Genomic DNA, 10,528 nt, shown 5'->3' with positions numbered 1-10,528 from the left:
CCTTCCCACTTCTCTTCCCCCCTCTCAAGCATCCCCCTCCCCCTTCCCTCTTCCCCTCCTTCTCAAGCATCCCCCTCCCCCTCCTTCTCCCTCTCAAGCATCCCCTCCCCCTTCCCACTTCTCTTCCCCCCTCTCAAGCATCCCCCTCCTCCTTCCCTCTTCCCCTCCTTCTCAAGCATCCCCCTCCCCCTCTCTCCCATTACCAACAGCAATTGTATCCAAACCCAATAATTACAGTAATAATCATCATTTATTGAAGTGTTCTATCAGCATTTAACTCCCCAAAGTGTTCTCTAACTCGTCCTTGTCACCGTGCTCCCGAGGGAGAAGTGTGCCCATTTTACAGTGGATAAGCTGAAATCCAGGAGAGGATGCCCCGCCACCCCACGACCTCCTTTGATTGGCAGAGTAGTTGTGCAGCAGCCATCAACATGGAGCCAAAACAATTCAACTCCCACGGTCTTTTAGAGACGTTAAACCTGTAATCTCCACTTTCTGGGTCATTCTATGGTCTCATTGTTTAATAGGACTTAAGAGCTTCTTTGGAGCCACAATGCTGAGAATCAGACTTCAGAGGCTTCTGGCCCAGGGTATAGACGGAGTGGGGCATGGTGGGAGTGGGGGCGGGGGAGTGTGTGTGTGCAATGGACGAGAGCGTCCCATGAGAAGGTTCCTCTGTGTCACCTTGTCCCAGGTGAGCATTTGGGAAGTAGGAACAGAGGCCTTTTGTAAGAGTGACCTTTGTCCTTGAGAAACACCAAACCACACCTAGAACAGAGAAGCTTGGGCTATCCCAGTAATTGGTATCCCCCTCTTCTCAGAGGGGAAAGTTTGGGGGTTCTGAAGCTCCCTCATCAGAGTCCAAGCAGAATGGATATTTGGGCCCCAGTCCTCCTTTCTTCAAGTCCGGGACCCAGAGGCCCAGGATGCCCACTGGGTGCTGCTGTGTGATTTCTGTCTCCCTTTGCTCTTGCCATTAAGAAATGAAAAAGAGTTATGAAACTAGAACCGTGACCATGAGAGTGAGAAGGCATGTAGGGGGAAGTAGAGGGACTGGAGGGGCTGGGAGGACAAGGGAGGGGAGACTGGGGGGAACTGGGATAGCCTGGGAGACTAGGGAGGGAGAACTGGGGGACAAGGCAGAGGGGACTAGAGGGGATTGAGGGACTAGGGAAGACTGGGGGACTGGAGTAGACTAGGGGACTGGGTGGGGGCTGGGCAGGACTGGGATAGACTGGGGGACTACAGAGGGAGGACTGGGGGGGGAACTGGGATAGACTGGGGGACTAGGGGGACTGGGGTAGACTAGAGGACTAGGGAAGGGTATTGGGGGGCTGGGGTAGACTGGGGGACTAGGGAGGGGGACTGGGGTAGACTAGGGGACCAGTCAGTAGGGACTGGGGGGACTGGGGGAAGACAGCAACAGAATACGTGTAACATGAAAGCAATGTTAAAGCAGAGGTGGAGGACCTCAGGAGGGTAAGGTAAGGGCCAGCAGGAAGTGGCCAGGAGGTACTGGGAGGGGAGCCAGGGAGGGGATCAACAAAGGCAAAGCATGAAAGAAAATGGTTGGAGGAAACATATCACAGGTAAAAATTAAACACTGAAAGAAGAAAAGAGGGAAGGCAAGGAAGGCCTTGGAAAACTAACTGGATGGATTTAACCTCCAGATTCTTTCTGTCTGTCAATGTAGAAGCTAGTCCCAGCCATTTCACAGGGCAAGAGACTGAGGCCAGCAGGGTTTGGGGAGCATTGTGAACAGAAGGTCAGGTTGCATAGTGTATCTCAAGAGAGGAAAAATGGAAAGGGAACAACTGTTTGGTCAGGGATAGATAAAGATTGGTACCTACTGTTAGGACAGATCCCACACACACCAGGGACACCATACAAGGCAGCCTGCCCTGGAAGCCCAAGGGGCCAGAGGCTGTTACACGCTCACTTCTGTGTCCTCTGAGTTCGTCTGTGATTCTTTCTTCTGGGGCTCCAGGTCTACCACTTTCTCCACCTTTGTGGTACCCACAAGGATGGCCAATCGCTGGGCTACGGTCTTGGTGTCAGGAAACAAGATAAAGTTGTAGATCAGCGAAGCCAGGACAGCCCCTGTGAGCGGTCCTACCCAGAAGATCTGAGGAGAGAGACGTAGGCGTGAGCACAAGGTAGTTTCAGAAACCTGCCAGCACCAATGGCTTCCCAACCCCAGCCCCAGAGACTCACTAAAGCCCTACAAGGCAGGAACCTGAGAACTATGAGCCCAGGGGTGTGGAGACCATGCAGTCTCTGGAGCGGGGCCTTGGACGGTGCTGCCAAAACTAAAGCTGGCCTCCAGTCTCCTCACCCACCCCTACGTCTTCCTCTCACCTCTCCTGTTTTAGCTCTGACTATTGCTGTTTCTGTCTGTGCTTCTGTGTGGTCTATTTCTGTTTGTCTTTTCTTTATTCAAGTTTGAAATTTGGTCCAGCTGGAGAAAGTGAAGAAGGAAACAGCCAGAAGAAGAAAGCCTGGGCCAGGGCTGCAGTTTCTGCCCTGGCCCATTTTGTGTGAGTCCCTGGATACTGCAGGATATTGGAGCTGAAAGCTGGTGCAAGCCAGGACACTCACCTTGGCTTTTTGAATGTAGGGAAACCTGCACTCCTGAGGGGTTTAAATAACCCGGGGGCAGGAGCTGGTTTATTTTAACTCTATGTGGTTCTCCTAATGGCGAAACCTGCTATCTCCATTCCTTCTGCCTACCCCCCTGACACACACACACACACACACACACACACACACACACACACACACACACACACACACACACAAGCTTGAGGCTACCAGTGGAGGACCTCACCCAATGGACTGCAAACTTCCCAACAATGACCGCAGGGCCGAAGGAGCGAGCTGGGTTCATGGAACAGCCAGTGAAGTAGATCTGGTGAGGAAGTGTAGGGCAAAGAATGAAGAGATTGGGGCAGCCTGGAGGAGGACGTTCCTCATTGCCCTAGCTCAGACCCTCACCCCCCACACTAGTCCCATATTATAGGGCGTTCCTTGAGCCACAAGACATGAGGGGCTCAGGGAGAGACATTTCCTGTCCTTTTAGGATCCTATAGCCTTTAAGGCCTTAGGGTTTTCCAGGGAGGGCTCCAGTATGTGCACATGTATGGTGTCCCCCTTTGTCCCTTACCCCAATGAGATGGCCCAGTGCCACAGAGGTCCCAATCATGGCAGCTGGGGAGCCCAAGGTCTGCCGACTGTCCATGGAAGCAAAGACACAGAGAACCAACTGCAGCGTCAGAACCAGCTCCACGGCCACCGCCTGGCCAGTCGAGGTGCTGTTGTGGACCTTGGCAGAGAGGATTGCACAGGAGTGGACTTGGGCTCTGAGCACAGGACAGTGAGACTCCCTAGTCTTACTCCCCTCTGCTGAGGGCTGACACCACATCAGAACCTAAGGAGGTCTGTGCAGCGGGCTCACACCACATCCGGATGCTCCCTGTGCAAGCGCCTGCCTGGCGGGTCTCCCACTCTGCCATCGAGTGGGGCCTGCGGTTGGGGGTGGGGGCGGGAGGCTGCCACCGAAGTAAAGGAGTGAGAGAGCTTGAGGAGAGAATGGAGGGGCCGCGGGTAGTGGTAGATGGAGCAGAGACAATTAGGGGAGTGAAGCAGGCCTAGGAAACTGGGAAACCAGCAGGACACAGAAAGTACAAGGCCAGTTAGCTAGGGTCTTTCCCTTTCCCTCAAGCCCAGCTCTGCGCTCCTCCCTGCCAGCTCTTAGCAGCCTGGTCCTTCCTATTCCCCCCCCCCCCGCCCTGTATTGCCTCAATGTCCCATCTGCTTATCACACCGTGTTGCCATTTCTCTCCGGCCTGCGGAACCCCGGAACCTGCTCGGCGCAGTTACGCAGTTACGGGTGCGCCGCTGCTTTATTTCCCCGCCTGGCCTCCCACCTTCACCGTCTAACCTCACTCGGGTGCCCTATCGCCTGCCATGTGCCTGGGCCTCTTTGCACCTACCACGTTGACTCCAAGGGTCTCTCGGACACCTCCTGGAGTTACCCCATAAAGAAGAGCAGCCCCAACTGTAGCCCCAGCCAGCTGAGCAGCTATGTAGGCCACAGCCCGGGGCAGAGAGATGTGGGATCCCACGAGGTAGGCCAGGGTCACAGCGGGGTTGGCGTGGGCCCCGCTGGTCTTCCAGGAGATCTGCACAGCTGTGGCTGTGGCCAGGTTGAACGTGATGGCAACCTGCAGCACAGAGGGAAGCGCCACGGGCCAGGGCAGGACGGAGCCCACACCAAAGAAAACGTACAGCCCTGTGGCCAGGAACTCAGCAAAAAGCGCCTTGCTGATGGCGGTCCAAAGCCCGCCAACCAGCAGGTAAGCCCTGTTACACAGCCCAGGCTCCATGGCTGGTCGCCTTCGGGTCTGCTGCCTCTTCTCCCTGATTCTCTCCGATCCTCCTGGTCTCTTGACCCCTCCCCAACTCTACTGGCCTCCCTTTCTCTGGCAGCCTCACCAGCCCAGCTGAGGTGCCCCCAGCACACTGCTGGCCTTAGGAGCAAGCTGCTGGCACGGAGGGGGAGCCTGCTGATGACATTGTGCGTGTCTGGGGGTAGGAGGTACAGGGTGCTCACGTGTCTACTCCGGCTTTAGCTCACCTGACAGGAGGGGGCCAGACTAATCAGCGGGAGCACTGAGCGCTGAGGTGGAACCTCCCAGGACTATGTGCCAAAAGAAGTTTAGCCTGGGAGTTGGGGACTTGGAGACTGGAAACCAGATCCCTACTGTCAGCTTAGGGGACAGCAAGGTCACTGAGAACCCCGAGTCCAAGGCCTGCTTCAGGGCTGCCTGTGTCCTAATTGCCTAGCCTTTCCCTCAAAAAAGAGGAGTGTGTTCTGTACTCCTTAAGCCTAAGTGTGAAATTAAGTTCTTTCCACCATCCCCTCTACAACATCACTTCCGGTCCACAGGCAGGAATGATCAGCTTGACTGAGGCTGCGGTCCTGGCCGTGTGGAAAGGAGTGTAAAGCTGGGGTTCATCTCGCAGATGCTCAAACCCTGACAGCTGACCCATGTGGCCCTGGACAGGTCTACTGACCACTGGTGGCAGGGATTCCCTCTGCTCCTTCCCTCACTTCCTGCCTCTCTGCCTCCCCTCATGGCCTTGCTCTCAGAGGTCCCCCTCCCCCATGATTTATTAGATCAGACGGATTATCTGCTTATGTGGCTAAAGTGTCACCCATGCAGATGGCATTTTCTCCAACAGAGGGGTTCCCTCTGTGGGGCTATCCAACAATACCTGCATCCTGCCCTACCCGGGCTACTGCAGGCTTCTCAGAGTCCGCCCCAAAATGCAACCCTCCCTGCCTCCCACTCTTCTCTCCAGCACAGTTGGTGACACCCAAGAAGTGTCCTTGACCCCACCTTCCCCACAAAGGCATCTAACCCTGCTATGGTCCAGGCTGCATCCTCCTCCTGACACCTTGCAGCCGTTAGCCCGTCCGCCCTCACTTTGCCCCATGTCAGTTCACACTGCAGTCTGAATGATGTTTTAAAAAATGCAACCGCTCAGCCACCTGCTGTCCTGCTGCCATCTCTGCTAGGCTACACCGTCCTCTCAGGAGGTCTGAGCCGGAATGACAAGGTCCTGTGGGGTCCCACTCCTCCTGCCTCCCTCGCCTTCTTCCTTTGTCCCCTGACATCCTGGGAAGAACATCCCGCCATCTCCAGGACCTTCCCCTCTATGAGGAGCCTTCCATACTCTTGGCCTGGACCTCCTAACCCACCCTCGAGGACACCTGCTCTGTCCTAAGGACATCTATCTCTGTGTGTCCCTACCGTACTGACAACGTTGTTCCAAATACAAGTCAGCACACCCTTGTCATGGTGTTACTATGTCTTCCAAACAAGGTGATAAGCCCTCAGGGGGAGGAATCACATTCTGTTCTATATATAGTGTCCTGCACAGAGACTGGCTACTGGCTACTCATAATGAGAGCAGGTGACTGTGTGGTTGGTGTCACTCCGGTCTGCTGTTTCTATGGCCGCCCTCCTGTCCCCTCATAGGTCTGAACCCTCTGACATCTTCAAGGGAAGCATCCAATTCTGGACCACAGGCTCTACCGTCACCCACCCCCTCCCCCATCTCAGTCCCAATCAGACCCCTCCCTCTCCCATTCTGTCCTGGATTCCCCTTCTTCTCCTCAGAGGAACCTTGGTTCCCTACTGGGCACAGCACACTCGTGCCACTGCCTTGCTGCCCCTCCCATCCCTTCCGATGCCCATTCTTATTCTCATCCACACCTCTCCGCCCTGGTCTCTGTGGCCAGGTCCAGTTGGTGGGACCAAGACACCCTGCAGGCACAGCCATAGTGGGAGGTCTCATTCTCATCTGTGACTGCCACTCCCACCTCCCCCAACTTCTTACTGATGGAATGCTGGATAATCAGAATTGGTGGGAGACATCAGCTTAGAGTCAGTTCAGGTTCTTTTATGCCAAACAATACACCCTTGACCTCCAGGCAGAACCTGCTGGGGCCAGGCAGCCCAAGCTTCCTCTGACCTCATCTTCCCACTGTCCTGCTGGTCCCAGACCATCTCCCCCCTTTCTGCTTATTTGCCTGTTTTATTGTTTGTTCATTTGTTTTGAGACAGGGTCTCTCTGTGCAGCCCTGGCTGTCCTATTACTCTGTAGACCAGGCTGGCCTTGAACTCAGCCTGCCTCTGCCTCCCAAGCCCGACGGTCCTGACTCTAGTACCAATCTTAGAGTTCAGAGGCCTTTTGTCCCAGCCCCACACCTTCCCTCCACGGAAGCCACTCTCTTCCATTCTTAAAAATTATCACCATTGTTTACATTTCCCTTTTTATTGTGTGTATACGACTGTGTGCACATCTAGTTTCAGAGGGCAACTTTCAGGAGTCAGTTCTCTCCTAGGGACTGAACTCAGGGTGCCTGTCAGGCTTGGCGCAGACGTCTCTCACCCTGAGCCATCCCCCTGTCCCTCTCCCCCATCCTTCAGACCTCCGCACTCTGCCCAAACTCCTTGTTCCCTCTGAGTTCCTGCAACTGTGGGTCAACCTCCCATCCCATGCAGAAGGCCAGGCGACCAGCAAGCCTTCTCCCATCCTCCCTTCCTTCCAGCTGACAGCTCAACTGTGGCCCACACCCTGACCCGGTGCTTATGGAGCTAGAGGTGGCCTTTCTCTTATGTAAGGGACCCGTCCAAAATGCCACACTGGTCACACCACCCCGGTGCCCACCAAAGCTTCAATGGCTCCCACTAGCCACTACTTCAGGTTCAAGTCTGAATGTTTATGTCCCCCTCCACCCAGGAGGGGGCATCTCTCCTGTCCTCCAGCACAGTTCTCAAGTGCAGTTCCCTTGTAAAGCCTTGTGTTTCTCCCCAGCAGAATGAGAGTGAGCTACATGGAGAAAGCAGGCTTGAGCAACAGAAGAGGGGTCTGAGGGGCACCCTCAGCATCCCCCAAAGGCCTGCTTCCCTCCTCTCCCAGTAGAAGGAAGGGCACTTAGCACAGTCCCCATATCTGACCTAGCCTGGCTAGGGTTAGACAAGCAGTGGCGTGTGTGGCTATGAGCGTGTGTACTGTGCCCTGCACCCACTGCCTGGCTTCTGTCATCTCAGTGCCTTGCTAGTATCGTTCTTCTGTCCCCCTGTGTTGGGAGAAGCGACTGCAGACACCTTGAGAGTGCCTCTGGTCAGATTGCCATCAGGTTCACAGCAGTGAAGGTTAGCCGGAAGAAGTCGAGGGGTCTTGACCTCTGTGGCAGGTCAGGGCCAAGTACTACCTGCAGCTCTTCTCTGGTTTCAGAGGCAAAGGGTTCTAAGGGCAGCAATAGTTTCTTTTAAGATCACATAGGACAGAGCCTCCTTGGATCCTGGTTAGCCTGGGACAAGGTCTTTTACCCCCTAGGGGCAGGCAGGCATTGCCCAGTTCCTGTTTTTCCTGCCCCAACCAGCACCTTCCTGGGCCTGACGGTCCTGACTCTAGTGCCAATCTTAGAGTTCAGAAGCCTTTTGTCCCAGCCCCACACCTGGCTGCCTTTTGGATGTTTCCTCCACCGAAGCCTTCTCAGCCCTGGGGAGGTGAGGCCAGCAAGAGAGAGAAAAGGGAGGAAAGGGGCTCAGACAGCCTACACATTACCTCCCTGACTCCGACCACACACTGGCAGGCTAGGAGGTTGGATAGAAGCTCTTGTTCCCTGTCGACCAGGGAGGGGGCTGAGCTGAGATCAGATCCTCCCCCAAATCCTTTCTCCCGCCCAACCATCTAATCAACTCCCTTCTGCCCACCACTGCCCACGTTTAGCTCTTGTCCTCTTCCCTCTATCCCAGTGCCTTGTCCGTCCAGCCCTGATGGAAAATGGCAGCTTCCTGAGGGAGGCATAGATTTTGGAGGAGGGACAGCCTTCAAATGGGGAATCTGAGTTCTTCCTACACTCCATCTTCAGACTGAGAAGTGTCTCAGAGAGCCGACAAAGCGTGTGTGCCAGGGTATGGCTTCACACAGGCGTTGCCTGGCTGTTTGAGAGTGAGTGGTGGCCAACTCGGGGGTGGGGGTGGGGTTGGGGCCCCAGGACGGTGGCTCTGCACACCTGGAATGATCGTGCCCTCTCTGAGAGAAGGGGATCACACAGGGAAGATATAGCCTCCCTAGGCACAGCTGACAGCCAGTGCCACAGCTTGGAGCCCCGGAGGCGTGCAGGATTAGTGTCTGTGTAAGTGTGTGTGCTGGCATGGGTCTTTGTCAGTCCAGGAACCATTACACACAGGCGCACAGTGCCCCCTGCTGGCCAAACAACCCAACCACAGCAACCTACCAGCCCCTTTTGGATCCTCACCCAACAGCAAGGAAGATGTCACCCGCAGGAAGCTCCAGATCTGTAGGTAACTCCCACTGGCTAGATGCCCCACCCATGCTGAGGGTCTGTCTCTTATAGACCCCCTGTGTACCCTGTCACACACCCTTTAGGGGTCCATTAGAGCGGGGTTTGCAAATTAGAGTTGTCTGAAAGCTTTAGGTGAGACTTTGTTCTCTTTTGAACCTTCTCCTGGGTAGTGAACTGAGCGTGCTGCTCCCGGGTGGCCTCGGGACCCTAGGCCCGAGGCACCCTTTGTGCTCTTGAGGCGTCCCATCCTTGCCTGGCCAGAGCCCAGTCCCAGAGAAGTGTCGAGTATGGATTTGGTGGGCGAGTCTGCCCCCTGCTGGCTACACCTAGCACTTACAGTCAGCCGGTCAGGTTCCCTCCCCACCCCCATCTCCTTGCTTGATTTTCCCAGGAAACCAGTGGAGCAGGTAGGCCTGGGTCCAGTGGTTCCCTCTGCCTTTCCCCCGGGATGTTTTGAAGGAGGGCTGAGTGGTCCGGCCTCCCAGCCTGGGTCTGCAGCTTCTTCCCACTCTTGTTGCCTCCCACTCTTCTGAGGCAGAGTGGAGGAGGCAGGGGGAGGATCTACTGAGGAGCCGAGGCCTCAGGGAGCATTTGGAGAGCAGACTTCATTGCTCACCCATCTCTCAGAGGTGCTCTCCTTAACTAGTGTCTAACCCCTGGTCACTGTCTCATTTTCTCCTCAAGGCAACCCATGAGGCAGGTAGATATATAAAACGACGTAAGAGTCTATCACTCCAGTTGCAGCAAGGCTGGTCAGTGGTGGCTCAGCCTTTAGTCCTGGCACCTGAGAGGCAGAAGCAGGCAGACATCTGAGTTTAAGGTCAACCTGGTTAACAGAGTGAGTTCCAGGACAGCACTACACAGAGAACCTTTGTCTCGAAAAACAAACAAACAAAAAAAATTTGGATGCCAATGGCCACCTTCCACACTTTCAACTCTGGACTCCTTAACGACTCTGGGAACTGAGCAGTTGTGTGTCTTTACCCTGTTCCTCACAGTGAGGCAGTCAGGCAGTTGGCACCAAGCACCTCAGCCTTACCTCATCTGGTTCCCACTCCTCCTGAGTCTAGACAAGCAGGCAAGGACAGGACAGGAGGGGAGGAGGGTGTAATGGACACTCCCCACCCCCAAAGGTGACCTGGGAAGGAACTGAGTGGGGAGATGCTGCTGTGAACGTCTGAGCTTTTGGGGACATGGGGAGACCCAGAAAAGGAAGCGCTAGGTGGGGACTCTCAGGACTGAACCTGGCTGGTCTGGTCATCCCTTTGGAATCCCAAGGAGCTGTGGCTGGTTCACTTTTCCACCCCACCTGGCACATTCAGGGCCCTCCTCAAGTGTCAGACTTGACATAGCTGAAGGGATAGGTGGGAAGGACATGTGACTTGGATGTGGGCCCTCAGCCCTGTCCTGGTCTCTTGGGCTGTTTCTGTATCCTTCTGTCTCTACATTCGATCTCCCCCTCCCTCCAGCTCTGGTCCTCTCAGCCTCCCCGGCCTCAGCTTCCCTTTCTTTCCTGGGGGCTTTGTGTTCTGGTCTTCCTTGTACTTTCCAGTGAGCATTCGTGAGGCTGTGGCATCACGAGTGGGAGATGTGACTGGCCACTGTCCTGAGAGGCTTCAGGAGGGAGATGAAGGCACAATA

The 10,528-nt window shown here is 55.2% G+C and overlaps 1 protein-coding gene across 1 annotated transcript; it reads right to left on the bottom strand.

The window, feature by feature from the left end:
* Positions 1–1,584: 1,584 nt before the first annotated feature.
* Positions 1,585–4,520, bottom strand: Aqp6 (aquaporin 6). Its single transcript, NM_022181.2, has 4 exons — positions 3,993–4,520; positions 3,164–3,322; positions 2,828–2,908; positions 1,585–2,125 (listed from the first exon to the last, which is right to left on the bottom strand). The coding sequence occupies exons 1-4, from the start codon at positions 4,383–4,385 to the stop codon at positions 1,928–1,930; spliced, it is 831 nt and encodes a 276-aa protein (NP_071517.1). The 5' UTR covers positions 4,386–4,520; the 3' UTR covers positions 1,585–1,927.
* Between the last annotated feature and the right edge of the window lie 6,008 nt (positions 4,521–10,528).

Source organism: Rattus norvegicus, chromosome 7 (assembly GCF_036323735.1).
Source record: "Rattus norvegicus strain BN/NHsdMcwi chromosome 7, GRCr8, whole genome shotgun sequence".
In the NCBI taxonomy this organism is placed as follows: Eukaryota; Metazoa; Chordata; class Mammalia; order Rodentia; family Muridae; genus Rattus; species Rattus norvegicus.
This window is presented reverse-complemented; position numbering and strand designations above follow the sequence as displayed.